At 40.8% G+C, this 19,805-nt stretch overlaps 1 protein-coding gene across 2 annotated transcripts in view; it reads right to left on the reverse strand.

Annotated features, from left to right (window-relative positions):
• The window catches only part of EP300 (E1A binding protein p300), a 61,533-nt gene that overhangs the window by 15,541 nt on the left and 26,187 nt on the right, over nt 1-19,805 (reverse strand). The window contains exons 4-20 of one of the 2 annotated variants that reach the window (XM_059471551.1): nt 18,098-18,395; nt 17,220-17,333; nt 16,067-16,303; nt 13,576-13,669; nt 13,114-13,248; nt 12,595-12,712; nt 11,922-12,096; nt 11,451-11,528; nt 10,508-10,617; nt 9,822-9,977; nt 8,314-8,757; nt 7,638-7,826; nt 6,589-6,745; nt 5,929-6,047; nt 4,469-4,708; nt 3,830-3,918; nt 1,258-1,338 (exon numbers count right to left, since the gene is read on the reverse strand). In XM_059471551.1, coding sequence (XP_059327534.1) covers nt 1,258-1,338; nt 3,830-3,918; nt 4,469-4,708; nt 5,929-6,047; nt 6,589-6,745; nt 7,638-7,826; nt 8,314-8,757; nt 9,822-9,977; nt 10,508-10,617; nt 11,451-11,528; nt 11,922-12,096; nt 12,595-12,712; nt 13,114-13,248; nt 13,576-13,669; nt 16,067-16,303; nt 17,220-17,333; nt 18,098-18,395 — 2,834 coding nt within the window. The remainder of the gene's footprint in view (nt 1-1,257; nt 1,339-3,829; nt 3,919-4,468; nt 4,709-5,928; nt 6,048-6,588; nt 6,746-7,637; nt 7,827-8,313; nt 8,758-9,821; nt 9,978-10,507; nt 10,618-11,450; nt 11,529-11,921; nt 12,097-12,594; nt 12,713-13,113; nt 13,249-13,575; nt 13,670-16,066; nt 16,304-17,219; nt 17,334-18,097; nt 18,396-19,805) is intronic. The other variant, XM_059471552.1, reaches the window with a different exon arrangement.

A 19,805-nucleotide genomic window follows, 5' to 3' on the forward strand; every position in this document is an offset into this window, starting at 1 on the left:
AACTTAAACAGGACCCACCATGCATTTTCCTATGATGTACTCTATGACCCTATATTGAATAAATTTTGGATCTTTGCTTCTACTAGAACAGCAATCCATCTATCCATAGGGACATGAAATGACCAGCACACAATTTTTCTTCCTTTTTCCTCCCAGACAGGTAGGTCACAGAATTCTAAGATGGTTTGGGCTGGCAGGGACCTTAAAAGATCATCACTTCCTGCCCCCTTCCACTAGACCAAGGAGCTCAGAGCTCCACCCAATCTGTCCTTTAACACTTCCAGTGATGGGGCATCCTGAACTTCTTTACGCCATCCGTTCCAGTGCCTCACCACCCTCACAGTGAAGAGCTTCCTCCTTGTATCTAAGCTCCATCTAGCCCCTTTCAATACACTTCAGTACATCATCCCAAGCCCCAACAGATATTTCCAGTACTGTTCTCTATGCATCCATTGATTCCAGGATTGGTTCCAAATGAAAGTTAACTCCTTTTGTCCAATTACCAACTTCAACAACTCTCCATCTGGCTTCAGACCTTTCCTGAATTCCTCATGTTGTTCTACCTGCAGGGTTGTTGCACTGCCTTCCTCCAAAGGGATTTCTTGAATAGCTCAAAGAGTAACTGTTTGGCACTCATTTGTCCCTCAAGCATTTACTTAGCCTCAAAAAAATTTGTTTCAAGATCTTGAGGTATGAGAAGGGTACAGCAAAGTGAGAGACTGCGACAATAGTTTGCTACCAACATGATAAAATCCATGCACAGCCTTTTATTATGTCCTTAACTACTGCACAGCCTTTCTCACAGGCAGATGGCATTTCTGTAGTGAAATATTGGTATGGCAAAAGGAGGTTGTCTGCTTCTGGTTTGGATGAAAAACAACCTGATGTTGAATACAAGTTAAATGGCATAGCTAGGGTATAAAGAAAATGGTATGTCTGATATTTCAAGCTATGTCTGTCACACACTTGCCTGCAGGCATGGTTATTTTTCTGCAGTAGAATACTTCCACTTTTTTTTCAGGGAAAAAGCCATTTTCTTCTTTCCCTTCTATTGGTACAGTTGCAACTTTAAGCACTAAGTGGTTCTTTTTCACTAGTTAGGTCAGTGCAGGTTTGAAAGACAAGCACATCAAGGATGCATCATCCACCTTCTACTAGGCTAAAAACCTAGAGCTGAACCCCCCTTCCCTAGAGAAGGCACTGCAGGCCCTGACAGAGCTCAGGAAAGCACGGTCCAAGCAAACACCAAGAACTCACGTTTGAGGTTGTGATGGGTCATCTCCCAGAGAAACGCTCTCCCCTTGGATTTCGTTGAAGCACTTCTCACAGAAATGATACCTGTCAGCAAGAAGGCCATATTTGGGTGAACTGCTCCGTCCACACAACACAGCCCAAGTCAAGCAACGGAGCCACCAATCACAGCAGGCCAAGGAAGGGACAGGAGCAGAGAGCAGGTCATCAACGGCGACAAGGATATTCAATGATGCGGATTTATGGACCCCACATTGGGTTTGGTTGGTTTGGTTTTTTGGTTTGCATTTTTTTTTTTTGCGCAATCAAAGCCAAGTGCAGACAATGACAAGCATGAAGGAGAAATTAAAAAAACAACACACACACGAACAAAGAAATGGGGGTTTGCAGGACAAAAACAAAAACATAGAAGCAAGACAAGACAACACAAAGCAGAAAGCCAAGGCAAAGCACAGATTAGCATTAAATCTCTCAAATGGGGTCACAAGCAGCAAACAATAAAAACAAATTAAACAAGAGTATTCCATTTTAGCATACCCATACCCTCTTCATTTTAATAATCCATGCCACGTACAGCAAAGAATTAAAATGAGACAGGGGAAAGAGCAGAAGGAAGGAGGAACTGCTACTCTGACTTGTACATCAGCACAGCAGTTCTGTTGGGAGGAGGATCTGCAGGAGATCAATGGAAGAGAGGTAGTCTTCCACCTTAAATGTATAAATGCTAAAAGGTCACAGAATTCTCTCCCAGTTGAAGGGAAAAGCTAAATACCAGAAACTTTAGGAACAATAAAATCTGTCCTTAAAATTCTTACAGACTAATAGAACTGTCAAACTCCATGTTAACTAACATTAACTAGACACAAAATACTCTACATGGATATGACTCTGCCATAGCCCAGTCTGCACATAGAACAATCACTACAGCAAGATTAGAGAGAAAGATTTCATTTGTACTTCAATAAACTAGAGATTAATTCAAGATTCTACCCTAGCCTTCAAATATGTTCTAAAGCTGTGGCTTCTCCATTATAAGGCATGCTAACTGAGGGCACAAGACAGCTACAAATATAAATAAAAAAATTCAAACAAGTTCATTATAAAGCCACACTAATCTATGTTATTAGCAACTGTTAGGCTAAAAAAGACAAGTCTCAACCTCCTTCCCAGTTTTCATCAAATAATGATGAATTTATTTAATGCAGGTAATGCAGAGAACAGTACTTCTGGAATTAAACATTGCAATCTATAGATATATGCATCTGTATATACGATGCAATCTACAAGTCACATGTAGGCACCTGTTGTTACAATGTAAACATTCCCTTCTAACATTTGCAAACATGTCAAATGTCAGATTTCTGAGCAATAGTATTTTGGTTCATCTAGTACTTGCCTATGGACAAACATAAGCAGAAGATACTGACATGACATGACAAGCTCTACACTACATGCACATCTAAAACTACAACAGCTATTGTGGGGTATTATAGGACTAAAGAAATAGGAGAAGCTTAAAAACCACCATTTGCTGCTATAAACCTTTATGAAGTTTTAAGAGGTTAAGATGTAACTTGTACAATCTTTGATTGCTTTCATCTAACCAGGTGCTCAAGGAAACTACAATTCTTGGGAAATTTTGGCTTTCAGGTGAAATCCTTTGTGTTTTTGTCATTCTGGTTTGTTTTGGGGCCGTTTTTTTTTTGTTGTTGTTGTTGTTTGTTTGTTTGAGGTTTTGCAATGAAAGGAGAGCAGGAACTAAATAAATTGATGGACCCTAGAGTTAAGCAATTCTCAGCTCTAATAGGTTCATTCTGATGACAGGCAAGGGAATATGGGAATGTTAAAGCATGTGTTTGCCTTCTTCTTCCTGCCTCACTTCTCCAGAGATGACCTTCAGAGATGACTAGCAAGAAACCTCCTTTCAGAAGTCAAGGAAGTTTAAATCCTTAAATAAACCCCAAGTAAAAAAGGATACTCAAAAGAGCTGCAGAAGGGACAGCATTTTACAGAGCTACTGGCAGCTACTGCCAAGACAATTCCCTTTAAGAAACTTTGTAAGAAAAAGCAAGCATCAATCTGCTGAAGAGCAGAATACACAGATCTTCCAGTTAAGATGTGCAATACAGAAGTAAGTTTGCTCTTTGGCATTAAAATCACAAGAAAAACCAAAGACTTGCCAAAACCCACTATGTATTATGAGCATTAATACACTTTCTGCATAGTCTACTCAGTGTTCTGCATTAAAAATACTGCTGCACAGTAGGAAGTAAAAGGAACAGACTTGTATATATGATTTGTAGGTAATTGAAGATTTAACTAAATGCAGGATCAAAATGTAGTAAGATCACATTTCTGCAAACAAAGGAGGGAAGAGCAAAGGCTGCAGTGAACTTTTGCTCAAAGAAATCATTATTAGCACACAAGGCAAACTATTCAAGAGCACTTCCAGCAAAAAAATTTTATCTTAAAACATAAACGTGTACACATATAAAGAGGGTGTCTATGTAAATACATGCATGCCTATAACAGATTGATTGCAGCATGCACAAAACTGCACCAGCTGAGTTTTCCTTACCTGTTCTGGTAACTGTAGTAAGTGGCATCTCGAGGGATCGTGCATAGCTGTTTGCCATAGCAACACAAAGTCTGTGGCGAGAACTCCAACTGCAAAGAGGAATGGGTCACCTTAGTACTCACACAGTTTCACTTGCTCTCCATGGGAACAAGTGTGACCCAGACAGTGAACACTTCCACATCACTCTGTGCACAAATCTCTGTACAGCAAAGCGTACAAAGGGCTGGTCACAAAAGACATTGAGTGGGCTGTTATTCTCAAATTAACTCTTCTCCAAAGACAGAAAGCACATCAAAACAAGGGAAACAGAATTTCAATATACAGTGAAATACAGAACTTCTGAAGTAATAAAAACACATCTGTTTCATTTGCAATAGCAAAAGTTTGTCTTAAACAAAATAAACCTTCTGTTGTTGACTTTTCCCCCCCCCAAAGGCTTACATACAAATAGGTTATTTAAGGACTAGATAGAATTAGAAGATCCACAAAATGCTCAAATTCAGATTATTCAGGATTGCTAAATCCTTGTAAACTTCAGAAATTTTTGACACACCATAACTGATAACAACTGCAACTGCTATATTTTATCCCTTCAATTCAAGGAAGCAAGAAACAGACTAAAGATATTTACTTTCTTACCTTTCTTCCACAGCAATAACCAAGGCTCTGCATAACTGGGTCAATTTCTTGCTCAAACACCTCTGCCAGTTTGGAGCAGTACTTGTACACCCGGGATGTTTTGCGGTTATACAACCAGGCATTATTGAACATGAGCCAGATGTCATCTACATACTGCCATGGCTCCTGATACTGTCCTGTGTCCAGCTTTCTCTTGATAGTAGAAAGATCCATGGGGTTCTTCACTATGTCAAAATAATCCTGCAAGAAAACACAGCACATCAAAACTCTCCTAGAGAACTATGTTTTAACATGACAGCATGTGCATTCTCAGCCTGTAAATTCTCATCAAGAAAAACAGGTTCCTCCCTGACTTGATTGTCAAACTGCTTGTGACACACAGAATGCAATCCCTAAGTAATAGCATATAATTCCCCAGTGCTTTCTTTTAATTATTCCTTTATTTCTCAGGTGCTGTTGCTCATTCACAACTAACGAAATCAAGTCACTCTCATTTTAATCAGCAAAACAAGTATTACAAATCATAGAAAATGCCAATGTTTTTGCAGCCATAGTGATCCAAAGACTTACACAAGAACATTAATATAGAGCAACTGTTTTCATTAGACCAGAAAACCTAACAAAAATAAATAACTTTATTCTATGATAAAACTTATGTGTCCTCTAAAGAATGCCCTTTTCCAATCCACCATTGACTATGGTGCAACATCTACAAAGTCTGCAGAATGACAGTCAATTGAAAGTTTGTTAAAAATATTAGCAAGTGTATAAATGCTTGTAATAAAAAGGTCAGCAGGCCTTGAAATTTTACAGCATCTGCCTTAAAAAAAAACCACACCAATAGCAAATAAAAACTCTTTCAGGCAAAAAATATTGCCTGAAGCACCTAAAAAGGACTTCTACATCTATGTTTTTGTTTATATTTAGTAAGCTTGTGTGGTCAATTCAGAGAGTTTAAAAACACAGATCCTTGAATGATAGTTGCCTTCTCAAGACAATTTTAGAACAAGCAGAAAATTTAATGGAAACAAACCTCTAATTTAAATTGTTTCTTCCTTTCCTATAACAAATAATAATCATTAAAGGACATTTTTAAGTGGGTTTTACCTGCCTAATTTCCCACATCTTTAGAAAAGATTTATACATGATGAGAAACAGCTACGAAATTCAGCAATAAGAGCATCACAAGATGAAGCAACAACCATAAAAAGGCCATACAGCACTGGGGTTCTGTTGGTAAATCATTCCAGTGCATGCTATATCTGCTTATTTAGTGAAAGGAACACAGAACCAAACAAACTTCCCTAAGTCAGACCTTGTCTATTCCACCGCCTAAGCTAAACCTCCCCAAACACATATGAAGATGTTGAGAAGACAGATGTAAGCTGTTCTTGAACAGGTATGTCAGAATACAGTAGTTTTGAATGTAACCCAGGAAATGATCTTGCTAAGACACTCACAGGAATTCCTAGTAGCTGGGGATCCACAGGCTGCCGAAACGGAAGAGACTCCGGATCCTGACGGTAAAGTGCCTCCAGTGTTGGCATAAGTGCCTGCCGCAACTCTTCTGGCTTGAAAACTGAGGAAAACAATCAACATTAGAAATATAGCAGAAACTGTTGGAAGGAAGAAACCTGCTAGAAAATGTGATGTCTGTGGAAAAAAACCCATTCATTGTCTGTCTATACTTAAGCAGGGCTTATTTATCCTCTGCAACACTGAGTCCCGAGGAGGATATTGAAATGATCACCTGAAGAAAAGGCGATCATAAGATGACATTGATGAGTAGAGATGGTTCACATTCCAGATACATTCCCTCTTGAAGGCCCCAAGAAAAAAAATTGTCTACAGAATCTGTAACTGAGTATTTCAAATCTCCATTGTATTGACAATTTTACTAGGGCTTAGTGTCTAATTCTAAAGGCTTAAAGAAGTTGCCCAAAGCCAATTATAAGCACATGTATTATTAGATATTTTTGTCCAAAAGCCACAAGGAACAGTCCATATAAGTACCACATAATCCACTATGTACCAAAAAGGAAAGCCCAGGTTTTTTTCCTCTGCAGAGATTTCTCTAGGGAGATGCAGTGAATTTAAGTAAAAACAGTCTTTCTGCTTACTTTTTTTCTTAGACTGCCCAGCTGCTGGAGAAGACTGAGTTGCTGGAGTAGTAGGTCTTTCTTCCCCCTCTGGTACTTCAGACTTAATTTCAGGTTTCTTCTCTTCTTGCTCCATTGGGTCTGGTTTACATTCCTCCACGACTGGTTCTGCTTTAGCCTGGAAAGCAGTTTGGAGCCTGTCACTTAAATCTCCTGGCCATTCATCCACATTTCTGTCCTTTAAACCTGTCACGATGTCCATCCACTCTTCTAGCTCCTTTGTAGTCAAAACTTGCTTAAAACTTGAGCAAATGTGTTGGAATGCATCTTTAAATACTGCATAGCAGCGCTGACGAGCTGCTAATGAGTTCTGAGCTGCAAGTGGACACACAGGTACCTCTTCAGGCAGCTCTAACAGCCTCTCACACAGCAGAGCTGCCAGGATGATGTGACTGGCAGCCACACTCCTGGCTGTCCTCAGTGACAAGCTGTCAAAGCCCAGTAAAGCAGCCCATCATGTACACATAGAATCATTTAGGTTGGAAAAGACCTTTAAGTCTAATATTAATGTGGCACTCCCCAGTCCACTGCTATGCCACATCCTAAAGTGCCACCTCTACACATCATCTAAATACCTCCATGAATGGTGACTCACTTCCCTGGGCAGCCTGCTTCAATGCTTGATAACCCTTTCAGTGAAAAAACTTTTTCTAATATCCAATCTAAACCTCCCCAGGCATAACCTAAGGCTATTTCCCCTCATCCTGGTATCTGCTACTTTAACAGCTGTGGACTGGCCCCAAGTGCATCCTCACACTGGCATTTACCAAAGTAAAGCTTCATAGCAACCATATTATACTGGTCCTTTCTGTGGCCACTGACTTCTACTACTACAATTTCACCAGAAAACAGACCTTTCTTTAGGAATAAGACAAAAGACAACAATCAAAACTGCAGCAGCAGCAGCAGGTAGCACCTACAGCTCTCACCAAATTCTGAAAGGAATGACAGAAGATAGAAAGCATGCAGCAGTACTAGATGTTGACCCAACATCTGGTCAACAATCTCACCTCAGGTTTCTCCTCCATTTGCATCTCTGTTTGTTCTGGTTCCCCTTCATCTGTTTTAATCTCCATTTTCACTTCCTGCAAGGGTGGCTGCTGCTGTTCTGGAACAGTCTGCTGAGAGTTCACCTCTGTGCTGCTGGTGGATGGGGGGTTGGATACCTGCCCATCAATGCTCACAGCTGGCTGTGAAAGCTGACGGAACAAAACACATTACCAATAGGCTTCTAACACAACTGTTTTTCTTTTCTAATCTATGTCTTACAGATGCTACATTTCCACCGAGTTTAAAAGCACTCTAGTCCTTCTATTTGTTTTCCCTGAAGAATACAGTGGTCCCACAACCTCAGCTATTGGAAAACATGTATCAGAGGCATGCACTAGAAGGACTTGCCTACAGAAAATGGCATTGTGTCCCTTATTGTATAAGTCCTATGCATATGTTTAAGTAACCAAAAACCTCACCCACGTTTCAAAGTCAATTTCAAAACATATACAAGAATTCTGTAAAATATTTCCTCTGGAAACAGCAAATGATTTACTTGTCTCAATGGAAAAAGTTTACTCCCCAAATACAAAAAAAACCCTGTTTCAATATTAAACATGCCAGGAGCACACAACTGAAAATGAAACCTTGCACTCAAACATTGGCAGGGAAAGCACAATTAAAGTTTTTCCTTACAGGTGTTGTGGGGTGCTGAGGTTGCAGCGGTGCTGTTGGTGTGGGAACAGATGCAGTGGTGCTCTGCTGTGACAAGGGCTGCTGCTGCTGCTCTGCAGAAGGGGTAACTGGAACTGGAGGCTGCACTTGTGGAGGCAGCTGTGCCTGTGGAGGCGTTGGAGTCTGCCTCTGAGGGGGGTGCATAGTTTGGGACTGCGGTCCGGGCGGCATTGCCTGAGGAGCAGGAGTGGGGGCAGCGGTGGCAGTGGCTGATGCTGCCTGCTGCTGCTGTGACCCCAAGCCTGGGGGCGTGTGGTGAGGTGTTGGGGTTCGGCTGGGTACCGGAGAAGGAGAATTTTGGTGCATGGGAGGCTGTGGAAGAGGTGGGCAGTGAATATGGCTCCCTTGAGAACCTGGAGCCATTGCAGGAGAGTTCACAGGACAGGAAGCGCTGGTCATTTGTGCCTGTGGGAAAACAGGTACACATTTGCAGTGACTTGGAATAGAATAGCAAGAGAAATTACTGTCAAATGTTTGCTTTCCCACAGCCTACTTTAAAAAGTGACAAACCATCTGCTTCACTTTTAACAACTCTTTCAAGAGCAGAAATGGTGTACTTGATTTATTTTATTCTACACAAACATAAGGCTGTTTTAGAAGCTTTTCATCTCTCTTAGAGAAGTTTCAATAGAATAACTTATACTTGTTGATACACTTAAAGAATGGCACACCTACACTCCAGTTTGCAAAACATTTCTTTCTAAAACTGCAGATTTGTACACCCTGAATATGGGACAATGCACCACAGTGAAAAACTGCATTCAAATACACTTAGTGTGCCCATGCCTCCACCCCCAAGATTAGAAACTGGATTTATCATCACAAATAAGTACAGCTGTAACTCTACCATTATAAAATTACAAAAAAAAATTGTATTGGTCAAGATAAAAAACTGTAACTCCACAATAATCTTGCCTGCAAACTAGGAAGAAGCATCAATGAGAAGCAAACTGACGTTCCCTACTTCTTCCTGGCCTGAAAGGTTCTTGCTGAAAAGGGAGAGGGAGAGGACAGAAAGGAAACTGCTAGACTGTAAGTTCAGATCTTCAGTAGTGATAACCCTCTTAATCCCCCAAAGCCAGCAACACACAGGCCTGGATAGACATGCCTTTTCATAACTTATTCTGCCACCTCTCAATTTATCAGGCTCTGCTGTTTCACTGTTCAGCAAGAGAATCTTAGCTACTTCATGCTGAGTCACAATTTCTTCTTTGCTCCATAAAAACAAACCTAAAACAATTCCTCTCTAACACCTAAATTTAAGCCTGAGAACAAGCCAACAGTATTTTACCCTTGCCATCCCCAGTGCTACACCAGGAAAATGAAAGGTCTCGATAAATGAATTTGGTTGATTATAATTCCTAAAGTCTCTCAAGGAAACAAGTTGTTCTCCATTACTAAAAACTGAACAATCATAACCAGTTTATGACAAAGGTCACTGACAGCACGTCAAGAAATCAGAAACTTACTTGAGATACTGGTGTCTGATTGCCAGGCTGAGTCATAGGCATGCTCGCTGTGTTCATTCCTGGGGAAGAAGCAGGGAACTGAGTCTGCTGTAGAAATTGATTCTGACCAGAAGGCTGGCCAACTCCTGGCTGCTGCATACGTGAAGGAAATCCCATCTGGTGGAAAAGAAAGCAATTCATTTCACACAATGTGCATACACCCTCATAATATTTTCCAAAAAAAAAAAGAAAACAACAAAACAAAAAACTAAAAACATTTCTCTTGTTGCAGAAGTTGATTCTTGCCACTTATCTGTAGGATACAATGTGAAAAGCCTGTTTATAGCTCCTCTCAAAAGACAGAATTTATGACGATTTCTCTTAAAAGCTAAGTAAAAGGATATTGATTTCAAATTGGGACTGTGACTTAAGATTTATTTTGGCTCCTTCTTTAATAAATGCAACAAAAAGACACTTCAGCTTAAAGTTTTAGGCAATTCTTACCACAAACATCTAAAGATTTACTATATACTCTCCTCTAAGGCAGGTTTTAGAGGAGAAGCAAAAAGACAGAAATCAAAGGGCCAAGAGAATGAAGAAGTGATGCTTGATTTATTTTCAAAATTCTTTTATTGATTGATTTTATGGAAACCACAGACAAGAGAAACAAACGTGTGAACCCAAGCCTGGAGGGAAGGAGCACTGACCTGGTTCATGGCCCCGGCCTGACTTAGCTGTCCAGGGTGCTGAAGGGGAGGGGTTTGTCGGGGTCCCATCGGTGACAGCTGCATGTTCATCTGCCCAAACTGATTCATTCCTGTGAATTTATGCCAAAAAACCACATGTAAACAAAGACCTGAAGTCTTTAGGCACCATTCAACACTTGGAGAAGAAATGCTGTTTCTTTAATTTTGCTTTTTAGCAACCAGCTTTCAATCAAATATTGCCTTCTATTAACTAGTTACGTGGAATAATTTTAAATATAGTGATCGAACTACCTACTCTTTCAGAATATAGACCAGCTTTTCCCCCCTCAATACATCTGTTTTCACTGTTATTAAAACTCATTTAGTTTGAGGACTACTGTAACATATGACAAATCCTGATTGTCACACCTGCTGCTGAAGATCAACTTTCCACAGAAAGTTGCATTATTTAATTACATATTAGAAATTCACTTATTGAATCTCAAACTGTATCTTCAAGTACTTGGCATGTTGGCTATAACACATCTTGAATTTGTAACAAAGCTTCTTCCCTTTTTTTCTGAGCAATAATTCTCATCACATTCCCTCTGCCACCAACATGTCCTCACCTGAGCTAGCTGGGCTCACCATATTTGTCTGATCCCACCATCGGATGCACACATGATCAGAAATTACAAAAGCATCAAACTCCTTATTTAACAAAGCAAGCAGCTAATGTGCAGCTCAAAATCACAAGACAAAATGCTACTAGAGATAATGTTTTATATTTATTATATAGTTATGCAAGAATTATGCAATATAGATAGCTATTTTCTTAACCAAATGTAAAAACTGCACATGATACAAGGTCTCTGATGCTTCAGAGCTGTCCAAATCCAAGATTCCTTTAAAAATTCATTTAAAAACTTTTTTAAGAGTAGCAAATTTTCTTCAAAATATTTACCTGGCTGTGCCTGCATGCGATTCATCATCTGGTTTGGCACATTGGCACGTATCAGGGTTGGGTCAGGAAGAGGACCATCTGCAAAAAAAGACATTGAAATAAGATAGTGTTATTCAGAAGACCACCAGAATTTATCCACCAAACATTTTAGTGAGAATTACACATTGAAACTCATGTATAAAGAAAGTGTATCCAGTAACTAAACATTATTAAAGAGTCCTCAAAGTGTGAGGCAAACTCAAGAACTTCCTTGAAAATACAAGTACATTCTAGTGACAGAAATATCCTCTGACTTAGAGTCAGCTTTCAGAAACTGGGGACAAAATCTGAAGCATATTATCAAGGTACAACAATGAACAGTAGCTCACAAACAAGTCAGGTACCCACGAACAGCTAAATGGTCACCAGATTGCTGAAATGACAAGTACAGGATTTCCTGCACCAGGTGATCAGTAACCCAAAGGTTCTTACTTGCAGACATTCCTGGCTGTGGCTGTCCCATATTGGGCCCTTGATTCATGGGAGCTTGTGGCATGCCTGGAGCATTTGGGATCATATTTTGTTTCTGCAGCCTGGTTCTTCGTTTCTCCTCCAACTCCTTCTGAATCTTGTAGATCTTCTCTGCTAGCAAGTGATAGTACTCTGCCTGTTGGGGAGGAATAAAAGCCAAGAAAGGAGATGAGACACATTAAGAAAAGGCAACTGGTGCCAGTGATTTAAACTTGCAAATCAGCTTTACAGACACACATTTTGGTTTGGGGTGGGAGGTGGTTTTCCCCTTTGCAGGGACTGTCAGATAGGAGGGGGAAAAGGGGCAATGCTAAGGGCACTGCTCTCAATTATTAGACCAACACCAGGTATTTATGTTCTTTTGTCCAAAATTTCTCTGGGACCATCAGAGTGAAGAGCTTCAACACGGCCTTTAGGGGACTGTGACAAGTCTCAGGCACAGCACATCTCAACTCCTGGCACACCCAGGCAGCAGCCTTCAACTGGTTGGTTCCTAGATCCCATCCAGCAGTCCCTAAGCACTTGTTTCCTCAGCATGGAAGTCACATCTGTGCTTTCATTCCTCTCCCTCCCCAGTCAGCACAGGATCAAGGTAGAAATACACAGAACTAGACAACAGGGGATGGCATCTCACCCTGCTGTTTGCTGATTCATACATATCTCCTTCCACTTTCCGAGCATATGCCACCAGATTCTCCATACGTCGATCCTTCAGTGCTGCAGGGTCAGGAGTAGGAAATATGGCTTGGACTCTGAGCAGGAAGAAAAAAATATTAAAGAAAAAAATATTAAGGAGACAAATAATATAAATATTATCTGTTCCCAGACCAGCATTAACCCCAGTGGTTTGAACACAAAGCAGCAAGCAAATCTGCTGACAGACCGCAGCTACTGCTACTTCTTCCAGGGGCAGCAGATGTTTGTAGATGGCTTGAGCATGGAGTGGGAAACTTCCAAGACAACAGCCCCAAAGCAGCAGATGCAGTTCCATCTTTTGGCTTCTGCTTTCCCTTCTCCATGCATCCTGACAAAATTCACTCCTTGGCTCTCTAGTTCAGCAAGTCAGGCTTCCTTCTCCAACCCCTCAGCCTCCAATACACCTCTGGGGCAGCAGCTCACCTAACAGGAGATGGTTTTGGTATTAGCTACTCACAATTTATGAACAAGGTGGTTTCGGAGATCCTGAGTAATGTCTTCATGCCACTGCTTTCGAATCCCGGTATTGGATGGTTGAGCTGTTGGCATGGCTCCCAAACTGGCAACATTGGCGCTTTCACTCATCATGGGGCTTCAAAAACAGAGCAAGAATTGAGTGCAAAAGTCTAGCCCCAGCTTAATCATCTTACAGTCATAGCCTCTTTTAGAATAATGTCAGGACAAAGTGCTAGTTCAGCCATTCCCTAATCAATGGACAAACTGCAGAAATAGTTGCACACACACACCAAACAACACAGTGAAAGAGTACACGCTGTTCTACCCAAGGACTTGGAAAACTGCAACAAAAGCTACAAAATCCAAAGGGAGATAGCCATCAATGGCATTTACTCCACTGTTTATGCAAGAAGTGCCATGAGATCAAAACAAAATCATTGGGGTGCAAAGGACTCAAACTTACTTTTGAGAATTCATGGTTGAATGTAACATTGAGTCAGGCAGCAGATTAGGAGGTTGAACCCCTACTCCTCCATTCACTCCCATTGGATTTGCACCTAAAAACAGAAGAATACAGAAAAAATGAAGAGCCCATTTACCACACAAAATAAGTAACTGTTCAGCAATAACAAGGGTTTAGACTTTCAAGTACTTGGACTTTTGTACAGGGAATTTAATTACCCATTGCTCTCTTCACCCCTCTTTCTTTTATAAACTTAGAAAAAGCCCAAGGCACAACACTGGTGACCTCCAAGTGAAGCATCAACCCCATTACTCCTCTGCAGATCTTCCTGAACTTATCAACTAACAAGTGATTTCAATTTGCCACAAATATTATGTTCCAGAGTCCTTTCCTGTGACTCTCTAATGAAAGAGTCCAACCACTTCTGCTTTTTTGTTTAGAAGCAGTCAGGTATTTTTTCATTCAGAATCTTAGGATATTCACAAAGGCTTCAAAAACTTAAAACATCAGCTACCACCTACATCAGACAAGGTCCCTTCTCACCCACTCCATAACTTAATGATCCTACAACTAACTCAAATGCTTGAAAGAAGGAAAATATGACAATCCTTTGCAGGAAACACCTCTAATTTGTTGCGTAACAAAATCTGGTTTTCTGAATCATACCTTAATCACCATAAAAATTGCCTGTTTTCTTCACACACTATAGTTACCTCTAAATTAGTAGAGAAAAATGCAGTCTATTTCTGTCTGGAACTTCCAAACAGACCATTTTGTGACACCACAAGTAGCATGAAAACCATTACCAAGCTTGACGTGTATTTAGGACATTTGAATCCTACAGAATCTGTATTTCAAGCAAAATAGCATTGCATACAGGAGAAGCCCACTGAAATTAGGTATATCAAGCCTAATACATACCCCTAATATCACAACCAAGTACTTAACCAATTTCTCATAAATCTGTTCCAAATCTCCTTTTTAGTCATTTTCTTCTTCCCAAATTCACTTTGCCATCTGAAAGCACACTGCTGCGCAAGACAACAGTCAACCTTTACCTAAACTCTCCCTTTTTCAACTGTCAAAACCCACCATTTCTTTGAGCCACTTAAGACTGCATCTTTTCACATACCAGTTCTCATCAAATCCTGCTATTTCTCCTAAACTAGCCCTGTTGTCCTGTAGGCCATGACCTGATAATTCCTATCTCACCTGTTCAAATTCCCTTAGCTACTCACTCCTAATAAGGAAGCAACAGTCAAACGTCTACACTCTCCATGCTTCTCCTTTCTACCTTAAGCTGCAGTTCTTCACACTCCAAGAGCTTTTTCAATCCCATTTCATTGGATTTTCTTAGCAACTGCACAAAGAATGCCCACTATTCTGCAAGGAATGCATAGGCAAAATACTGTCTGTAAATAATTACATACATTAAAAAAATAAGAATAATTTTGCTTCAGAAAAGACTGTAAGGCACAACAGAAAATAAAATTATTTTAATCTAATTGTTTTAAGACTAAGCTCTCAGGACCCTTGCCCTTTTCTCTATCTTCACACACTAGAAGGTAAAGTTTTAGCAAGTCACATGCAATATGTGAGGGCCAGTCTTATTAACAAGCCTACTCTACCCAGCAGCCTTTTCCGAGTGACTCAGGAGCAGCATTCCCTTTGCAGAGCAGAGCAGCAGTTGGTTGCAGGCTGTAGTTTGTGTGTTTCTGCACCAATCTCTCATTCTGCACACAAGCTTCTCATGGGACACGCAGGCACAATCACTACAATCCCATACAAGCTTGTGATAAATCACTGCCAGCTCTTCTTTCCTCTTTTCCACTAAAAAAGCCACATCTGCTTATGCAACTCAAGCAAACAGCTAAGAGTGAGAAAAACTCCTGTGATGTAATCTCAAACTATCAAACTTAGATTTGGTGGTTAAAGATGACTTCATTTGACACCACTGATAGCCAGGTTCTGATTAACTGCACTTTGAATTTAAATTGTTATCCAGTCCTACAATGTTCCTATAAGCCACTTAGACAATTTAGAGCTACATGAGATCACATGACAGGATTCAGGGAGGATGTCAGTTATTCACTTTTTTTCATTTTTTAAACAAATTTTACATATCTGAGATACAAATGTAAAATGCTGCACTCTGAGTGACAGGAAGTACCCCTGAATGCCAGCATTCATATCCAATTATAAACTCCCCAATAGCCTGAAACTTGCATTACAGTACAATTGTAAAGAAAAAAAAAGCCTTGAAAAGTTATCATTTTTATAAAGAAACTAGTTTTTCCAGAGAAGGGCACCTGGGCCCTCTAATGTTCCTGTTCTACTGAGTAAGTTGCTTTTTCAAGTGTAAAATATCACAAAGCCCTACCTTTTGCAAATTTTCAGCAGTACTAAGCTAGTAAGTTGAGAAAATTTGCATTAGATGCAGCACAGGGAAGTTGCCTGTAGTTTGCATTTTAACACTACCAGATAAACTTACTCATAGGATTCATAGGGCGCAGGCTCTGGGGTGACTGTCCTTGTTGCTGATTCTTCACTTGAGCCTGGGGCTGCGTCTGCATCTGGTTCCCCTGATAGGTCAGTCCGAGGGCCGCGTAGGCTCTCTCGATGGAGCTGGGGTCGATCTGACTGGTAGTGTTAATGCTGGGCGTTGTCTGCTGCCCCACGCCCACAGAGCCGGTATTGGCGAGTCCCACCGCAGCTCCGCCCAGCAGCGCTGCGAGAGAGACACCGAGTTAGAGAGGAGAGCCCAGGGCAGCCAGAGGGCCCAGCGACACAGGGACAGACAGAGTGCACTAGCTGCTCACAACTAAAACATCTCCTTCTGGAAGCATGCAGGGACAGATCTGAAAAACCGGTCACGAAACAGAGAGACAAGTTCTGACCCAACCAGCCAATCCAACATGCTCTTTTCCCTTTGGGCTGCTCAGAGGAAATCCCACTCTTAAGTATTTAGGACACATCTGCTTGCTTCAAAGTGAAAACAGAGGCACAGCATGTCACAGAGGTTAAAGGCAGAACTGTACACACAGTTTTCCACCAGCCATTGCAACAACTTTTCTGCCCTTTTTGGTTTATTTTTTTTTTAGTTTTCTTAAACCAAGAAATAGCTCACATTAGTCATGAGAAGAGGCTACAGTAACATTAAAGCAGAGAGGAAAAAAACCCCATACAGATAACACAATGACAAAAATCTTGCCAAACATTTTGTCAGGGAGACTAAGGGAACACAGAGAGAAAGGGGAAATGACATCTGATGCAAACAAAGAATGAAGACAGAACCAAGTGTCAGGGCTAAAATGACACAACGTGCATGTGCACATCTGTCTCCAGAAATGGCCCAGCTGGAAGAAGCAGCAATGAAAAGCCAACCATTTGGTTGAGAGAGTTATGATCTGTTCACCCTTACCCTTACCTTTCTTCTTGATAGAAAAATACAATAAAGTTAGAAAGTTTTCATAAACACTGGCAATCAGAGCCAGAAAAACTCTGAGATAAAAATAAGAGAAAAACCCCATTACCATGTTTTCAGCTTTGAGAGCATCACCACTACCATCTGGGTGCAAGAAAGTTTTACTCCCAACATGCATTTTATAGTTTATTCAACACACAGAATTCCCCAGTAGACTTACATTGCTGATTTCTTTTGTCCCCAGCATTTTTGAGAGGCAAACATACAGGACAATCATGTCTGGTGCAATTCTTCCAGTGTGAGATGATTTGTCGGGAAGATGCGCAATGTGCCACTGACAAAGAGAAGAAATGAAAAGCATTTACAAACTGCTCCCAGTATCTCCACATGGTCATCACAAACTGGATAGAGAGCAGCATTTTCTCTCAGGGCACACACCTATATCAACACAAGTCCAAGTATTATTTGAAATAGCTCAGCACTAACTAGCCCTGAAAAGGTAGCCAGATTTCTTCTAGTACTATTGGCTCAACCAAAGCCTACTCAAAAACCCCACGTGATACACCCAAGCCTACGTCCATGGCTTGAAGGATAACTCCATCTAGCCCAGGTATCAGGCAGACTGTGCCAAGCAACTGAGACGTCAACAACTGGCACAATCCAAATGAGCGAAGGCTATCAAAAAGGGAGATTATATTTTAGTAGGACAGAGAGAGGTTGCAAGTGCCAGTAGCAGTCAAATTCATGGCTTGGTATTGCTCAAGATTCATCTCTTCAGTTTAAGGAAGACAGGTAGACTCCTATTTGCAGATTCTGAGTTTATGTCTACCTTTAAAATAAGGCAGAATTCAAAAGATTTTACCATGAGTTACAAAGTTAGGCAAAAGATTTTCTACTCATCTCTTTGATGGTTTTTGTCCCCTCTAACTTGCCTAAACTTTAGAGGCTCAGAAGTTGCTTATAATTCCGTGTCTTAAGCAAATAAGACAGAATTTCTTTAACTTATTTTTCCCAAGTCACCACTAGTCCACCCCTTTCTAGGAGCCCTTCTCCTCCCCAAAACGTGTACTACATTTGCATAACCACTCTCCCACTTACCTTGGCAAGATTTGCCAGCCTGACAGTGTGTCATGTGGTTCAAGACATTCTTCATGGTGCGGCAGTGCGGGAGGTTGCACTGCCGCACCTCGCCGTTGGCCTGCTCTCGCCGCTGACACTTGTGAGCGTGCAAGAGGAGCACCAGCTGCTGCTGGATGAGTTTGCGCTTTTCTGGGTCTGCTGTCGGTGCTCCAGACCCCATTCCTTGAGAAGCTGCTGGCCCCATCCCAGCCTGCTGCACCTGGGGAGCCTGCTGCTGGCCCTGAAGAAGGTGAAAAAGAAATTCCTGGAAATAAATCTATTTTTGAAAAGAATTCAGTTAGTGAGTAAACAGCAATATAAGAGAAAGTCCAATAAGAGGAACAACTACTACTAGATTCTCTGATTAAGGAAACAGCCCACTTATGTGTAGTTCTGGAGGACTCATTAAAAATGCCCCTTAGCAACAGCCCTAGCAATTCTCTTGCCAGCCACAATTTCTTCCTCATATCACTCTATTAGACCTAGCTCTTGCCTTATCAATAGCCAGCAGACCTTTGCACATGCTCACAGGTTAATTTGCAGTGCTAGACCAACCAGAAAATATTAATAGCATTTAGATCTCAAATCTCATTTTGGATGCTAAAACTTGCATCCACAACTCCTGCATTAATGGAAGAAAGCACATTTTAGAATGAATAAGGTTTTCCCTCACAGTAGAAGATATCTCAAGTTGACTGCTCCTAGAAAAGGAGAATGAAAGGCAAGTTCTGGGAAGCTTTTAACCTTTTTCCATCAGCAAATTTGCACAGAAGCATTCAAAACAAGCATCTCCTAGTCTCTGCTAGAGATGAAGCACAGCTTCAGGATAATAAACACTACAGAACTAATGTCAGGTATGGCAACATCTAGTTTGTCTTCTCTGCTTCTGTTTATTTGTTCAGAACTCTTTGTATTCCTTTCAGGTGACATTTGAGAAATACTCAAACAAGAGAGGTTCAGGTACTCTATATTGCTTGTATCATTACAGTTTAATAGACCTTAGTTTCTAATTGACTCTTCAGGTACTACAGGATGTTTCTGGAGATCTCCAGATCTTCAGACCCCAGCTACCTGTATTTCTAAACCCCAGTTCCCCTATAGCTCTTGACTACTAGCATTAACCTTTCATTTGACAAGGTCACTTCACCAATTAGTCAGGCTCCCTAGGTCTGTGCATGTCCCAATATCACCATAACTCCCTTGTTTGCAGCCTGGCATTCTGAACAACAGCTGAGACAGCAACAACTTTAAGTTCCTAGTTCAGCTGGGTACCAGCTTCAGAAGTTTTATGCTCTGCACTGAATACAAACTTGACAGCTGGGGTTCTGAACAAGTTTTGGCTGCTTTTTTATTGATTCATACAACCAACTGGTTTGCTTGTCTTCCAATGTTTCATGCTCAACTTAAAAAAAAACATTAAATAAAACTCATGGGATGGAGCTCTTAATTTAAAGGTACTAAAGTTAACTGGAAATGGCTTTTCAGCAACAGTTAGGAAGATCAATAGTTGGACCCTCCCAGGGGGCATGTGGGAGTGAAACTTGAAGCAGGGAGAAACACAAGTTATGTACAGAAAAATGAATTTGTTTCCTAAATTAAAAAAAAAAAAAGAGGAAAAAACCCAAAACAGTAAGACATGTTGCATGTCATACCCCTAACCAATTTACACTTTGAAAATGAGGCATCA

The sequence above is a fragment of the Ammospiza nelsoni genome, chromosome 5, assembly GCF_027579445.1.
Source record: "Ammospiza nelsoni isolate bAmmNel1 chromosome 5, bAmmNel1.pri, whole genome shotgun sequence".
In the NCBI taxonomy this organism is placed as follows: domain Eukaryota; kingdom Metazoa; phylum Chordata; class Aves; order Passeriformes; family Passerellidae; genus Ammospiza; species Ammospiza nelsoni.